This window comes from Cynocephalus volans, chromosome 1 (assembly GCF_027409185.1).
Source record: "Cynocephalus volans isolate mCynVol1 chromosome 1, mCynVol1.pri, whole genome shotgun sequence".
NCBI lineage: Eukaryota > Metazoa > Chordata > Mammalia > Dermoptera > Cynocephalidae > Cynocephalus > Cynocephalus volans.
In genome coordinates, this window is record NC_084460.1 from 122,117,092 (window position 1) to 122,133,600 (window position 16,509).

At 35.5% G+C, this 16,509-nt stretch overlaps 1 protein-coding gene across 1 annotated transcript in view; it reads left to right on the forward strand.

Moving 5' to 3' along the window:
* HACD2 (3-hydroxyacyl-CoA dehydratase 2) overlaps positions 1 to 16,509 on the forward strand; it is a 91,383-nt gene that overhangs the window by 43,864 nt on the left and 31,010 nt on the right. The window contains exon 4 of the mRNA XM_063099908.1: positions 13,356 to 13,444. Coding sequence (XP_062955978.1) covers positions 13,356 to 13,444 — 89 coding nt within the window. The remainder of the gene's footprint in view (positions 1 to 13,355; positions 13,445 to 16,509) is intronic.

Sequence of the window (16,509 nt, forward strand, 5' to 3'; positions counted from 1 at the left end):
TATAATTGAAATAGCTTCTTCTTAAAAGAGTTACCTGGGCGCTGGCCAGTTAGCTCACTTGGGAGAGCATGGTGTTGATAACACCGAGGTCAAGGGTTCAAATCCCCATAATGGCCAGCCGCCAAAAAAAAAAATATATACTGCACTCTGATATAGTTCGTTTGACCTCTTAAGTCCAGCCAAATTTCCTTCACATTTTGGGTTCATTTTCTCAATTGTAAAAGGATAAGTAGGGTTGCATTTGGCTATACATGCCAAAATTCTGATTTCTGTAGCTTTAACCAAGTAAGGGATTTATTTTTCCGATACAACAAGAAGTCTGTATTTTTGCCCTACCATCCTTAGTATGTGACTTCCTTAGTTACAAGATGTCTGTGATGAGTTATGTGGTGTCATGTTCACATTCCAGGTGGCTGCACAAGCAAGGCTTTCCAGAAACTCAGCATTGGTCAGAACTGTGCCGTATGGCTTCCTGGAGCTGCAAGGGATTCCAAGAAAACTAGTGTTTTAGCAGGGTACATTGCTATCCCAAAAAAGATTGGTGTTCTGTTAGGGAGGAAGAGAGGGAGATTGCACAGTAGGTAAGCAACTTCTAGTGTCTGCCACAAAGGGTTTGGATGCTTGCTGAAGTCCAGTAGAGCAGTCCATGAGTCCATACACTTGGCAATAGAATATAGTGATATTACAGTACTTGATGTGAATTATTGATCTACTTTTTATTTTTAAAGTTGGAATTGAGAAACAGAAACATAGATTGGTTTACCCCTGGGTAATACAAATGGTCATAAATCTCAGTAATGACCTCATACACAATTTTTTCTTTCTTTTTTTTTTTTTGCTAGAGTGATTTTCAGTCAGTTGTGTGTGAAAACAAGTACACATTGTTTCGATGGCAATTGTACCAATGTTGATTTTTTACAGAATTTGCAGAATAGTGACTATTAAATCAAGTTTTGGTAATTTTCTTTTTTAGTGAAAAGACTTTATTTCTTTATTTACATATACATTGTAAAAAAAAAAAAAGTCAGCTAATACTGAAAGACATAAAGAAGGAAAAGTGACCATTGATTTTATTGCCCAGAAATAATTATTGTTACATTTCTATATATATAAAATATTTGTACTTTAGAATAATGTATATTAGGAATTTAGGAAATAACTTTTGGAATTATTTGTGAGCATAATTCAATGTAAATAAGTATATTAGCTGAAATACCTCTTGACATAAAAATTTGGAAAACTTTGGATAGGTAATTCCATTTCAACCTTAAAAAAGTAAATAAAAGTTACTATTTGATTTTCATTACTCATAGCTGAACATTTTTAAAGTAGCAATTCTGAAAAAGTTTGACATTAATAAATTCTTACTGATTTTGACTTATCTTGTAATAAGAAATAAAAGTTTTGCTCTGTACTATCTGAGCCTAGGATTTCCTTATTCCTCCCAGAGGCCATTTATTTATTTTGGGGGAATCACAATTGAAATATTATCAGAATAATAGCAGATGATTGATATGGAGGTTTGTTTTTTTTACAATGACCATTTAAAGTTCTGTGTGGGTTGGGTCTTTTTGTACCTGAACATTCATGTGCCTATCGTTTTTGAGCTGCAGATATATTCCACCTCTCTAGTTAAATTTAGCCGAGGAATTGTTAGGTTCAGGTTATAATTGCTCTTTCTCTTCTCTTCACTTTACCAGCCTCTGCAGTACTTTGACAAGCTTCACTCCTGCAAGCAGTGTTTTCAGTGTGTGTCTTTTATGTGCTGTCGACAGGCTCTTTCCATGTTCTGCTGGCCTCCTACTCAGTGAATTCCACCACTGCCACCACCCCTGTATTAGTACAGGGATGGGGAAACAGAACTAGGCAGAGTCATTTGTATTTTTAACATCTATGGTGTGAACAGCCCTCAGTAGACCCTTTCTTTTGTCCTTCCTGGATCTCTTTCCTACAGTTTGAGTCATTACCCCTAAATGGTTCTTGGTGCCTTGACTGTGGGCTCAAGGTTCAAATGGCTAGGCTTTTCCTACAAGTGTGGATAACAGAGAGAATGAAAATACTATGTTTTCCCATTAGATGTCACTTCAACATTATTTATTGGACAAATAACATTATAAATAATAGAAAAGAAAAAAGATGTCCCTGCATTCTACAATTCTAATCAACAGTTTTATTTCTCCGTGTTTCCTTCCAGACCTGGTATATATGCATATGCAGTATCTGCATTGTTACAATTAGAATGGCTATCATTTGAATTCTGAGGGTTTTTTCCTTTAATAAAATCATTTTTCCATTTGTTACAAAATCTTTATAGTATACTTAAATGAGTTCATTTTTTCAATAGGTAATTTATTCACATGGTACAAAATTCAAAAGATATAAAAGGGTATACAGTGGGGCCGAGCCCGTGGCGCACTTGGTAGAGTGCGGCGCTGGGAGCGCTGCGACGCTCCCGCCGCGGGTTCGGATCCTATATAGGACTGGCCGGCTCACTCACTGGCTGAGTGCCGGTCACGAAAAGGACAAAAAAAAAATAAAAATAAAAATAAAAGGCAATATGTCTGGAAGCCTGTGGTCCAAGGCCATTAAAAAAAAAAAAAAAAAAAAAAAAAAAAGGGTATACAGTGGAAAGTGTATCTCTCCCATCCCAGTTCTCCAGCCATCCAGTGTCCTTCCCCCTGCCCCAGAGCTAACTACTTTCCTTCCTTTCTTGTGACATAACTATATATATATATATATATATAGACCTTGATTCTTTTCCTTGATTTACCAGTTTTCATTAATAGTATGTTGGTTTCCCAGAATCCTCTAAAGAAGGTCAGTGAAAGTTTGTGGGTTTTTTTTTTCCATGTAAAATATGTTTTATTGTTCTTTGTAAAGGTTCAGGGTTTGTTTGGTTTTCAGTCAGGCAGCAACAGCTCTCATCAGTCTGACATCTCTCTCACCATGTCAAACAGGCTTCAGCTAGCAATACTTCATTAAATCCAAAAGAAAAAAACTGTTCCAATTTTAAGGGAGGAAAAATATCCAGTTCTGAGAACAATTAACATGGTCTGTAATTTAAAATGAAATGAGAGCTAGTGTTTCATGTTGCTTTATACATCCATTTCTTCATACAGAACCAGGAATGTAATTTTCCTAACTCAGGCAGGTACTGATACTGACGTACACCCCACACTCTCACTCCTTCCCCCCCAAACAAAAATCAGAGCATGTCAAAGGGATAATGAAGGTTTTATTTTTTCATTTATCATCATGAACTCATGGATTTTAACATATTTGATGTGATTCAGTTCGTTGTAACTATTCTTTTTGTTGCTCAAATTGGCCCATCTTTGGCCAGTGGGAACATCTTCACATTATCTTCTGAGTCCTTTGTGTTTGGGGTGTTTTTTTGGTTTTTTTTTGTGGCTGGCTGGTACAGGGATCTGAACCCTTGACCTTGGTGTTACCAGCACTGTGCTCTAATCAAGTGAGCTAACCAGCCAGAGCTTGAGTCCTTCTTGAAAGGACCCTAGTCATCATTAATAATTTTCTGCTTTCTGGTATGACAAGATGTTTCAGGCTCATCTTGTATTCACTCATACATCCAAATTACTACAAAATACAGTAATTTTTTGTTATCTACAGTGGAGTGGTTCCAGAACCACCCCCTCCCTCCCAGGATACTAAAATTCACCAATGCTCAAAAATGACGAAGTATTATAAAATGACGAAGTATTTCCATGTAACCTACAGACATCTTCCTGTATACTTTAAATCATCTCTAGACTACTTATAATACCTGATACAATGTAAATGTTTTGTAAATAGTATTTATACAAGCGTACTTCCAAAAGGTCACAGAAAGAGTCATTATCTTTCAATTCTGTTTTTCCATGAACTTTCTGAAGTAACCTCTTACTGCATTTTTTTATTTGTATTATTTCTTCTTGTCGTATTGCTATTCTTAATTTTTTTATTTTTTTAAATCCAAATATTTTCCATCCATAGTTGGTTGAATCTGCAGATGCAGGATACTGAGGGCCAACCGTATCTCATTGAATTAGATGTATCATCATGTCTCTTAGTGTAGAATATTTAGGTTCTCATTTTTAAAATATTGCAAGTAATTTTTCAGTCAATATCTCTGTTGATCTATACACTTTTTAGTCTTTGGTTTATGCCTTTAGCATACATGTTCGCATGTAATTTCTAATTCAGAGAATATGAACTTTTTTTTTTAACTCTTAAAAATATTGCCAGATTGAATTGCCAAAGGACTGTGCCCATTTGCAAAATGTGAGTATGGTGGTTTCAACATAATACCAACATTTGGGTATTATGTGTGGAGTTGCTCATGCTATTATGTTTCTGTTTCATTTTCTTTTGGTTGGGTTCATACAGTTGAGTCTGAGTAAGTTGACTGCTGGTAGGATGTCAATGGATTGGACCCTGCTATACATCTTTAGGGTATGCATGCCCTAGTTTGAAACCATCTCTGTATTTAAAGTTTTGTCACTTAAAAGGAAAAGATTTAATTCTAACTGCACATTTCTTATCAATGATGACATGTGAAATATCATTGTATTTGATTTCTTGTGTCTCCTTTTATATTCATTTCAATTTCATAAAAATTAAGCATGAATGCACTTGGTAATAACACTACTCCTTTAGCACAAAGAAAATTTAATGCCCTTTTACTAAACTGTATTATTTTAGAAATGCCAACCTCAAATAAATCCATAGAGCTTATCATATAAATACCATAATTTTGCTATGATTTCAGTCTAAGACAAATTTCTTTTGTCAGAGCTCATAACATGAGCTTGGTTATGTAAAATATATTGAAATTTGCTTTCTGGAGGTGGTCAGGTACTGCAACCTCAAAAGGCATGGGTAGTTTTCTGTGTTCTGAAAAAAAAGAAAAGAGAACTGCCCTTCTGTCAGTCTTTCATTTGAAAAAGCCAGCTGTCTTCTTCCTTGAGTCTCGTCGTGTTAGAATGTGCAGTCTCCTGTCTTATACTTCCACCCTTCTCTTCACTTTGGTCAGAAATATTTTCTGTTTCCCTGAGGTTAGCTTACACGAGTACTCTTAGAAAAAGTATTTAAGAAAATTCCTGTGTAAGATTGGAATTGGTTCAATTCCAGAATTATCTTTTTGCTAGTACTATACTAAATGTTTAATATCTTGTTAAGAATAATGGCTTTTTAATTTTAAAAAATGTAATTCATGTTCTTCAAAAGTAGTTCAGGCAATGTGGAAAAGGACTAAGAATAAAGTTTAAACTCATTCTAAGGCTGGCCAGTTAGCTCAGTTGGTTAGAGTGCAGTGCAGCCTTATATCTCCAAGGTCATGGGTTCATATTCTCATACCAGTTAGCCTCAAAATAAAACAAAATAATTCTAAATTCTACCAGTAAAACTAATGTTTGTTAAACATCATTCTAGAAAGCATTCTCTTCACATATATATTAATATAAGGAAGAGAAAGTAGATGGGTGGAGGAATCAAGATAGATAGCTTATACTGTTATGAAAAATACATGGTATTTTTCATTAAATACATGCAGTTTATCAAAAAAATTTAAAGAAATTATAAGACTTTTTTTTTTTACCATGAGAGAGAGATTATTTACTAAAAGATCCCATTAAGAGAAAGATTATGAAAATTTTAGATTAAAATTATGTTTCAGTTTTAGGCAGTGCCTCTTAACTAAGGATATTTAGGCAATACCTCTTCATTCTGTTAAGAAAATTAGTATTATCATCCTTCCTTCCATCTCTTCTTCCCTGACTCTCATTTTTATATTTTTGTGGTTCATGAGCATTTACACTATATTCTATGACTGTAATTACTATAATTGTTCGGTCTTAGTGTTATATTTGAATGGATTCAGTGCCCACCGTGGGCCCTTTTACAAGGACTTCTCATTCCTGAGTTCTTCGTTGTTATTTATCTCTTGTTCAGCTCAATTTCTGACAGCATGTTTTCCTCAGGAAGGTCACGTAGGCATCATGTGCCAAGTCCCTTCATTTTAGTGATATCTGCCTTTTGCCTTGTCACACATCTTGGGTGGGTACAACGAACTTTCTTTCCCTCAGACCTTTGTAAGTGTTGCTTCATTGTCCTCTGACATTGACATCGATGTTGCTGTGGAGAAGTCTGAAGCCGGGCTGATTTTCTTATCACTTTGTAGGTGACTTTTTTTGGTCTAGTTCCCTGAAATATTATTTTTGTAACCAAGAAATTTCTCAGTTTTGGTCATTCACCATCAGTTGTTCCTGTTTAGAATACAGTATATTGTTTCAGCACAGATTTAGTTTTTACTTTTCAGGAAAATTTCTTGGGTTATACCCTTGAATACTTTTTCTGTTCCATTTACTGGGTTTTGTACTTTGGGAATAACAATTATCTTTATGTTGGGTTGTCTGTGTCTTCCATAATTGTCTTCCTTTTGGTTGCTTTAATCTTTGACTTTTTCCCCTAGATGCAGTGCATGCTCTATTATTTCTTTTTTCTTCTTGTATTTTGTTGCCATGCCTTTTTATCTTGCTAAAGTGTTAGCAGCAATTTTAGTTGCTCTGATGTAGGTATTACCAAATTCTCCCTGACTGCATTTTCATAATATTTAAGATAAGATTGTTTTTCCCTCTGAGCTACAGTTTAAGGACTGGAATTTTTCTGTTTTATACATTTTTCTATACCCTGAGGACGCAGGAGTAGAGCTTAAGAGAGTGTATAGATGTTAAAATATTATAAAGCCTCAGTAATTAAAATTTATGTATTGATTAGAAAGATCTTTAGAATGTATTTTAAGGGAAGAAAAGCGGGGTATAGAACAACGTGTATAAAATCCTGCCATTATGTAAAGAATTGGAAAAAAGAATGTGTATAAATATAGCTTTATACATTCGCCTGCTTATTTGCTTTGTATACCTAAAATATATCTCTGGAATGATAGATAAAAAATTAATAATTGCTTGCTTGTGGGAAAGGGGCCTGGGTGGTAGTAGGATGGATTGGGAGGGAGGCTTTTTCTTGTATGTCTTTTTATACTTTTTGAATTTTAAACAACATGAATGAGTTATTTATTAAAAACACACAGGCTCTTCTTTCTGTTCTGCAATCTGTTTACTCACCCTGTCTCGGGATTCTTCACCCTGTAGGAAGTGTATTCTGCTCCTACAGGGAACTGTGGATTCGTCCCCCAGCACAGTGGGGCCTGAGAGGCTTAACACTGAAGAGGCTGGCACCCACCAGTCACCTCCACACTTCACCATCACTTTTCCATCTCCATCTCTGTCACTCTTCAGTAAGAAATGTGTGTTTCTCTCCAAATCTGGGCTTGTTAGTGAATATGCTGAGGATTTTGTTGATTCACTGATATCACTTTATGGGGAAGAGGACAAGCAAGGGTTTGTGCCATAATCTCTTTCTCTTCTTGGCTAGCACTTTTTAAAATATATCGCATTGGGCTCACCGGTTAGCTCAGTTGGTTAGAACACCGAGATCAAGGGTTTGGATCCCTGTACCAGCCAGCAACCAAAAAAAAAAAAATACATTGGCATTAAAAATAAATATATATACGTGACATTAAGTTGTACCCATTCCTTTTAGGTTGCTGCTGGTGACTGTTGTTATTTGTTATTACTTTTGATTCAGTATATTTGGTATTTGATTAGGAATATTCTGTAATCTGATTTCTCTTATTAACGTTTAGTTTGATTTCTGGCACCAATTTTATGTCTCCTGCTGTGCTTTGGCCGGCCTCCACTACTCATGTATTCCTTGGTGGTTGGCTCTCTCCCTGGTTGCGGCCTCCAGTTCTGTCTGAACACTATCCTACACTACTCCCAACCTTGCCTTACCTTTCCTATTCTCAACTTTCAACCTGGTCTTGGTCATATGTAGCCAGTCTCCCAACCCTACTAATCCTGCTCATCCACGTGCTGCTCTGGGCAGGGAGCATTTCCAGTGCTGCCCAGCTTTGCAGGACTCAGGAATGTGGGGTGTCCTCAGAGCACTCTAGGGAAGCAAGCAACCAATTGCCAGATCCCCTTTATACAGCTTTTGCTTCACATACACATAAATAGCTATGTTTCTTCTCTCTGCCAGTGTTTTACTTCAAAAGTTCATTGCCCTTTAAACATGAATTCCCGTAATTATCTCTCAAGTTATAACCTTGCCTTGCCAAAGATTTGCACTGCCGACAGAGATTCTTTCTGAAACCAAGATGTGATCATGCTGTTCTCCAGTTTACCAGTGATTAGTAACCTCTTATCACCTTCAGCAAAAAATCCTAAAAATAAGAGCTATCCTTAAGCAAATCAGCCTGAGAGTGTAAGCTAATGAGGGGACATTGTCTTGTTCACTGTTGTAACCCCAGCATGGAGAACAGTACCTGGCACAATGTAGGTACTCCAAAAATATTCGTTGGATAAAATAACAAATAATGGATGCCTAATAAACATTTTTTTGAATGAACTTTGATCTAGCGAGATTTTACTGATAAGATTGCAGACTCTGTCCTCTGAAAACAACCAATTTGAGTAATCAACAACAAAAAACATACTATGCCATTATATTCAAATAAGGGGCAATAGCATCGAAATGCACAGTGGGATTGACTCTAAGAAGTGTAGAAAAGAAAAAGGATCTAGTCTGTCTTATCTTTTATACTCCACATTCCACAAGGATTTGTGGTAACTCATACACAAAGTTTAATAATGTAGCGTGCTTCAGATTTGGCTTGAAGCTTTCTGGCTACCAGATTGAAAGGGGTGACTGAGTTGTATATTTCTTATCATTGGAAAGGAGCAAACATTTTTAAAACAATTTCCCACCTGGGGCTTTATATAAAGAGTATTGGTGGACGTTTTACTGTATACCATTCCTACAACAAAGTAATAATTTTTTGACAGTTTCTTATGAAATCTATCTGATAATAACAGTAAGCCATACTCAGCAATGCCAGCTTTGTTCAGAGCTGATCCATCTGTGTGGCTTTCTGTTGTTTGTCTGCCTTGAAACCAAGGAAGATCTTCCTTATGTAAGAGGCCCTTCTTCCTGCTGGCCTTGTGACTGGTCCAGGAGAGTAGGCATTTTGAGATTGTGCTGTCAGGCTAGGGCCTGAACCGCTGTTTGCTGGGTGACTGGTTGAGTAGGTGCATATACTATAAAAACTAAGTGAGAGTTGGTATGAATGACATCATTTGGGGGAAATTAAGGTGCCTTAGTAGGCAAGTTCCCTGGATAGGGAATGTCAGAGCACATGCAGGCAAGGCTAGAAACATCTCTGCATCTGCATCAAATTAGAAAGCATTAATCAGCTTTTTTCCCACTAATTATTAAGATTTAAATTCACTGTCAAGGGTGTGCTAAAGCAGGCACTCTTGCATATTGCTGGTAGGAGTATAAATTGATAAGAAATTTTGGGGGAAGCAATTTGGCAATATATTACAAGAGACTTAAGGACATTCATACCATTTGACCTAGTACTTCTACTTCTGGGAAAATATCCCAAGGAAATAATCTTTTTTTTTCAAAAAAGATCTAGTCTCAAAAAATTTTAACTGTTATTTGTAATACTTCATTACTTCATTTATAGTACCAAGAAATTGGAGGCAATTTAAATGTTCCACAGAAGGAGAATAGATAAACAGATATAATATATTCACTTAAAGGAATATCATGACTCAATCTAAAATGTTTTGAAGAATATAAGATAGAAAATTCTTAAAAAATGAGAAAAGCAAAATACAAAGAATAAAAACAATTGAAGTTGAACTGTGTTTAGAAATATGTTTAGAAGACCAGTATACCAAAAAAGTAAATCATTCTTTTTGTATACTAAAACTTGTTTTTAAGAAAATATGATAATTTTTGCTTAGCATTTTTGAAAATAAGACAAATATAAATATTCATATCCCCTAGAAAAGGGAGCTTTATAGTAGAGAAAGGATAATTAATAAACTTGTATTCAGCTGAATTGCGGATTCTTCCCCCTGACCTTCCAGATTCCTTTATTTAAAGTCACACTTACTGACCATTCTGATTTTGGCACCAGAAAAAAGTACTTCTGGATGAGTTCTCTAAAATCCCCATCATTCACTTATTAGGTAGGCTGTGCCTCTATTACAAATGAATAAATTGACAATTTGTATTATTACCTAGTCTCCTATGGTCTTGATTAGTATGTGTCAGTTCTCCCAGAGCCTGATTCTTGCTGGTGAATGGGAGAAAATCAGGTTTTTGAACTTGCAAATCAAGGAGTCTGATCATGGATTTCAAGGTACAGCAGCAACCCTGGAGCATTGCTGGAAAAATTAGCAGTCTAGCCCATTGCTTCAGTGTCCAAAGGAGAAAGAGCAGAAATGAAAGGGAAAAAGTATTTTTATACAATGAACTGCTCTTTGAATTAAAAAAAAAAAAAAAAAAAAAAAAAAAAAGCAGCAGCTAGAAATAGTGGTGGTCTTTCCTTAAACAGCAAATGCTTGATAACTCATTTAAGAAATCTTTTATTTCTCAGTCCTTTTTTTCCTTTAATTTTTTCTCATTTGAAGTATGATCTAGCTAAGTGTATTCACTAAATGTTTGACTCACTAATTAGCCCCTTTAGCTGTATTACATAATTATATAACCAGGCTTTGTACTTCACTCATACATTTATTTTAATAACAGCTTTATTCAGATATAATTTACATGCCATACAACTCACCCACTTAGAGTGTTTAATGAGTTGTGCAACCATTATCATAATCAATTTTAGAACATTTTCATCACCCCAAAAAGAAATCCTGTACCCATTAACAGTCACTCTCCATTTCCCTCCAAACCTCCCAGCCTTGGGTTGCCACTAATCTTTCCAGCTCTATTTGCCTATTCTGGACATTTCGTATAAATTGAATCGTATGATATGTGGTATTTTGTCACTGGCTTCTTTCACTTAGCATAATGTTTTCAGGGTTCATAAATATTGTAGCTTGTATCTGTATGTCATTTCTTTCAATTTATCATTAATTACTTTTATTTTACTCTAGTCTTTCATTTTATAAATTTACCACCTTTTTATTTATTCATTCAGCTGCTGCTGGACACTGTTTCCACTTTTTGGCTAATATGAATACCACTATGAACATGTATGTCCAAGTTTTTGTGGGGGTATATATTTTTATTTCTTTTGGAGATATACACACATATACACCTTGGAGTGGAATTATTAAGTCATTTGGTAATTCTATATTTAGCCTTTTGAGACAGTGCCAGATTGTTTTACCTTTTTACAGTCCCACCAGCAATATGTGAAGGTTCCAGTTTCTCCACATCCTTGTCAACATTTGTTATTATTGGTCTTTTTGATTAGTCATCCTAGTGGGTGTGAGTATATCTCATTTCGGTTTTGATTTGCATTTCCCTGATGATTAATGATGTTGAACATCTTTTCATGTGCTTATTGGCCATTTGTATATCTTTGGAAAAATGCCTATTCAAATTCTTTGCCCATTTTTAATTGAGTTCTTTGTCTTATTATTGAATTATAAGAGTTCTTTATATATTTTGGCTATAAGTCCCTTATCATATATGAATTGTAAATATTTTCTCTTATCTATGGGTTGTCTTCACTTTCTTGATGGCGTCCTTTGAAGCACAAAAGTTCTTAATTTTGACGAAGCCCAATTTATTTTTTCTTTTACTTTTGGTGTCATGGTTAATAAACCATCGCCCAATCCAAGATCATAAAATTTACACCTATGTTTTCTTCTAAGAGTTTTCTAGTTTGGCTCTTACATTTAGGTCTTTAATCCATTTTGAGTTAATTTTTGTATATGGTGTGAGGAAGTGATTCATCTGCATTCTTTTGCATGTGGCTATTCAGTCGTCCTAGTATCATTTGTTGAAAAGACAATTATTTTTTGCATTGAATTGTCTTGGCACCCTGGTTGAAAATCAATTGACCATAAATATGAGAGTTTACATCTGTACTCTCAATCTATTCCATTGATCTATATGTCCATATATTTATATTTTTCTTTTATTCTTTCATTATACCAAGCATTGTGCCTGATATTCATGTTACTTGCTTTTGAAAACTAAGCCATTCCTCTTCAAAGCCCAAATTTTCTTTAGGAAACCCATTCTAACAGGATATAATGTCTCTTTTTCATAATGAGATATAAAGTGATTTCCTGTCATAGCCAAATCTGTAGAGGTCATTGTAGATCTATCTAATTTGTACATGGTCTTTTGGCGTTTGTCCAACTATATAAATGTTCAGAAGTGAGAATGTGTTGTAGGGGGCTAGGAAGAATGAGCATTGGTCTAGGATAGTCCAGTGACCATGTTGAAGAGGAGGTTGGTTTTAAAGTGGAAGAAGGGTCTGCGACTGCGGTGAGAGGTTCCTGGCAGGTGCGGAGTGGCCATGTGCAACTTGAGAGGTCCAGGAAGCGGGCACGTCTAGTTGCTAGCATCAGTAAGGCCAGAGTGAAATGGAGGGGTCTGTTGGACTGAATACTCATGATTCTGTTTCTAAATTTTATTTTAGTAGCAGTTCTTTGCCAGTGTACAGTGACAAAGATGAAATAATGTTTATAGATAATGGCTATCACTGGGTTTAAGATGAGTTAAAGGAGGCAGGAAGTCTATATAATGGTGGTGCTGGTCTCTAGATAGCAGTTATGGCTGTAGGAATTGAAGGGATAAGCCAAAGAAGTGTAAATTTAGCAGAATTTGGTAATTATCTAAAATAATTAAAGGTGATGCCAGTGTTATGACTTGAGGACAATGGGAAGATAATCGTACCTACGCTTGTAATGAACAAGGTAAGAAGAAATGATTTTTAAAGTAGTCTTTGATTTTGCTATGCTTGTGGGCAAAATATTAAAGTAAATAATAAAATATACCCAACTTAACCATTAGATAGTACATATATCAAGTCTGATATCCAGGAGCTTCCAACATTCATTAGGCACAAGTAGATTGATTTCCCATCCATTGTTGCCTATTTGTTTTGAAACTCATATTATAAAATGAACTTTCAATGTCTAATTTTAAAGGTTAGGTAGTGGTTTTGTTTTCTCTATATGTAAAGTGTAAAAAAACACTGTACTTGATCAGTGGTTTTAAAAGGCTTAAGAAAGTTACCTAGATTCCGTGCTTTACTAGTGCCATTAATGATATTTGTTGTTTTGAGAGAGGAAAGAAGTTTTCAATACTGACTGCATTGAAAAACTTCATCTGCATAGCAAGATAGATAAGTTTCAGTTGCTCAAGATTGTTTTGGTTCTAAACATTGAAATTTGAATGTTTTGGAAAATTTATTTTATGTTGAAACTTAGTACAATACATTTATTTATCCATCCTAAAATTTCTTTCAGGAATTGTTCCATCCTCTGTTGTCCTGACTTCTTTCCAGGTGATGTCAAGAGTTTTTCTAATATGGGCAGTAACACATAGTGTCAAAGAGGTAAGTGTTTATGTAGACTAGAATAATATCTGCACTAACAAATGCTAATCAACTTTTCTTTTTCACATGTTTGTTATAGCTAAAGATGGAACTCCGGGTCATATCAATAGAGCCAAGATAAAGTTCACATTCATTGCAGGAATTGGGTTATAGTGGGAAACACACCCCAAATATGCAGTGTTGTTAGAGAGAAGACTGATTAAATGGTTAATACCTGCCATCTTAGTTCCCATGAGATTTGGATGGTGTGAATGTGGTCTACAGCTCAGTTATATTTTTCTGATGTTTTGTTTGTATCCAGCATCCTAAACTCTGGATATCAGCATTTCTGTAGTGGGAATGAGGGACATTGATTCATTCTCAGAGCAGTTCAATCCTTATGACACCAGGAGAAACAAACTTAATTCTACTCAGCCCACGAGGGGTAGTGGAATTGTCACATGAGCTGAGTCAAGTGCTCTGTTGAGGGCCCAGTGTGGTAGATACCCAGGTGGGCCCAGAGACTCTCATGGCAAGAACTGGGGTGAGAAAGCCATCATTATCATGGGTGTGAACCACAAATAAGATTTTGTTTTTGGAAGGGGCTGTTTCTGCTTTTTCAGAGTCAGTAATTTCTTGCTAATGTCACCTTGAGGTAAAGTGCTTGTAACCACAAGAAGGACTCATTTTTCAGTTTTCTAGTCCCGGTGACTTGTCACCAGCATTACTGGATTCTGTGGGGCTCACAAAATGTGCTTATCCATTAACATTATGCTGTTGTTATTTGTCCTCTATTCTGAAATCTCTGTCAAAACATTTTGCTTTTCAGGACAGTTTAATTTGTATTTCAACTGATGAGGTTTTTTTAAACCTTTTTATTGGTGTGTGATATATATACAGAAAAGTACACATAGCTAATGAGTTTTTAGCCAAAGTTTAATCAACTTTGGTTAATAAACTGTTATTTTTGTTACCTTCACATGGAATTTGCAGATCCACAGGCTTTTTTTTTTTTTTTTCCCCTAAGCTCTTTCTCACCCCTTGGAGATTTCTAAACTTCCCATGCAGGAGGAATGTAAAATAATTGCATGCATTTTTTAGTTATCACATTTCTTTAAAAAAAAAAAAAGTTATAAAGAAAAACAGGCAAATAAATCTTAATATAGTATATTGCCCTTCGTTCTCACTCTTAATTGTTTATGGAGTTAGGAAAGTTACTTTATTTATAATATCAGTTATCTCTTTGTTCATTTTGAAGTCCTTTCTGTGAATCATTGTTTTTAATCTAACTTCTTCCTCCTGTACTTGTGTATATATACTATTTCCTTTTCATTTTAACCAACAACTCATAATTTTATCTTCCAACAGTCTCAAATGACCTAAAACTTCTTACTAGCAGTAACTTATTCACATTCCTAAATAGGTTAATTATCGTGCTTTCAATAACTAAATGCTGGGTACATGAAGGCAAAGTATTGTCCACTATGGAGGGTTCAATCACTTTGCCAATATAGTCAGATATTAATTGTCCTGATGCCAGTGCTCCAGTTGATACATTATTCATGGCCTCTGCTTTTCCTCCTCCCTTCTGCTTCAGTGACCACTCCTCTGCTTATTAGCACATCTGCCCAAGAGGGTAGACAGGTAACTCAAAAATACTCACAATTCAAATCAAGCAATTCTGTCAGTCAAGTTCTTGTTAGCAATATTTGCTACGATTTTCTGGACAGATCATTAAGACTGGTTGGCTTAAAAAGCTATTAAATGTCTCTGTGAACTCTACAGGTTCGTGGACCTGGCCATTGCCCTCAATAACCACTCTGCCTGTCAGAAGCATGGACTTGACATTTAACAGGCAGGTTCACATATAGTATCACATTTGAGCTTTACAGCAGTTTAAGTTATGTACTCATTACATTTGCATATTCACAATTTCTGTGCAACTATAGCAACCCAATTTCTGCTAATATTAACATACCATTTTCTGAAGAATGAAGTGCAGTAAATTTTATTGTTTTCCTGTCACCACATATTCCCTATTGATTAATTGACTTACTCTTTTTTCATATAAATAGGGTTCAGTGTCTCTGCCATTCCAGGGACACAGTTATTTTCTCCTCATTCCCCTTTGCTTTGAATAGAACTCCTCATTCATCATTTTGTTTATAGCGGTAGATTCCTTCTCCAGCCCTGCTCCAAGTCTTCGACAGCTAACTTGAAAAGCCTGTTGCTGTGGCATTTCAGAGGCCAGTCAGCTTGCTATCTGTCACCTGTTCCTCAGCCCCTTCTTTTGGCCATGTGCTATTTTTCCTGCCTTAGAATTTCCTATTAGCTATAATTCAGTTTGTTCTGCACAACATTACACGTGACTTCCATTCTTCTATTTCCTGAAGCATCTTAAAAATATCTTTATTTTCCTTATATTTAGCTCTGCTTACTTTAATGGTGCTTACTTTACTCTGCTTACTTTAATTAGCCACATGGCCAATGCATAAGGAAATTGACCTCAGAAAAGACTGCTTAATAAAATATATTTCACTTTCTCATAGTAATGTTCAAATTCTTTTCATATTACTATACTATCATTTCTCAGTTTCTTTTTATGTAATATTCTCCTCTAAGTGGACAGCAAGAATTCTTCATTTTTATCATATCATGCATTTGGGATTGGATCTTGATCTACACTCTGTGACCTGCTCATGTTTTCTGTGCTCATCCCCTGTTTTTCTGTAATTGTACTTCATGCACTAAGGCATAGCCTCTATACTTTTTTAAGGCTAGACTCTACTTTTCCCACATTTGAGGTATATTTCCTTTTAAGAGCCCTACTGGACACACATCCTCACTTGTCATTTTAATTCTCTATCCGTGGAATGCCAGTTGCATAAGTGTACTAGTCATGTACTTTGTGGATCTAAAGGATGATCAGATGGTTTTCTTTTATGACATATAAGGATCCATCCATTAATGAGTATGACACCTCGATCAGCAGGATATTAAAGAAAAAACTGGTCTCTGCTCAAAAGCTTTTTCTTGACCTAACACAGCAAATTACCTTCCCACCTTTTCCCTTTTAAAGAGACCAT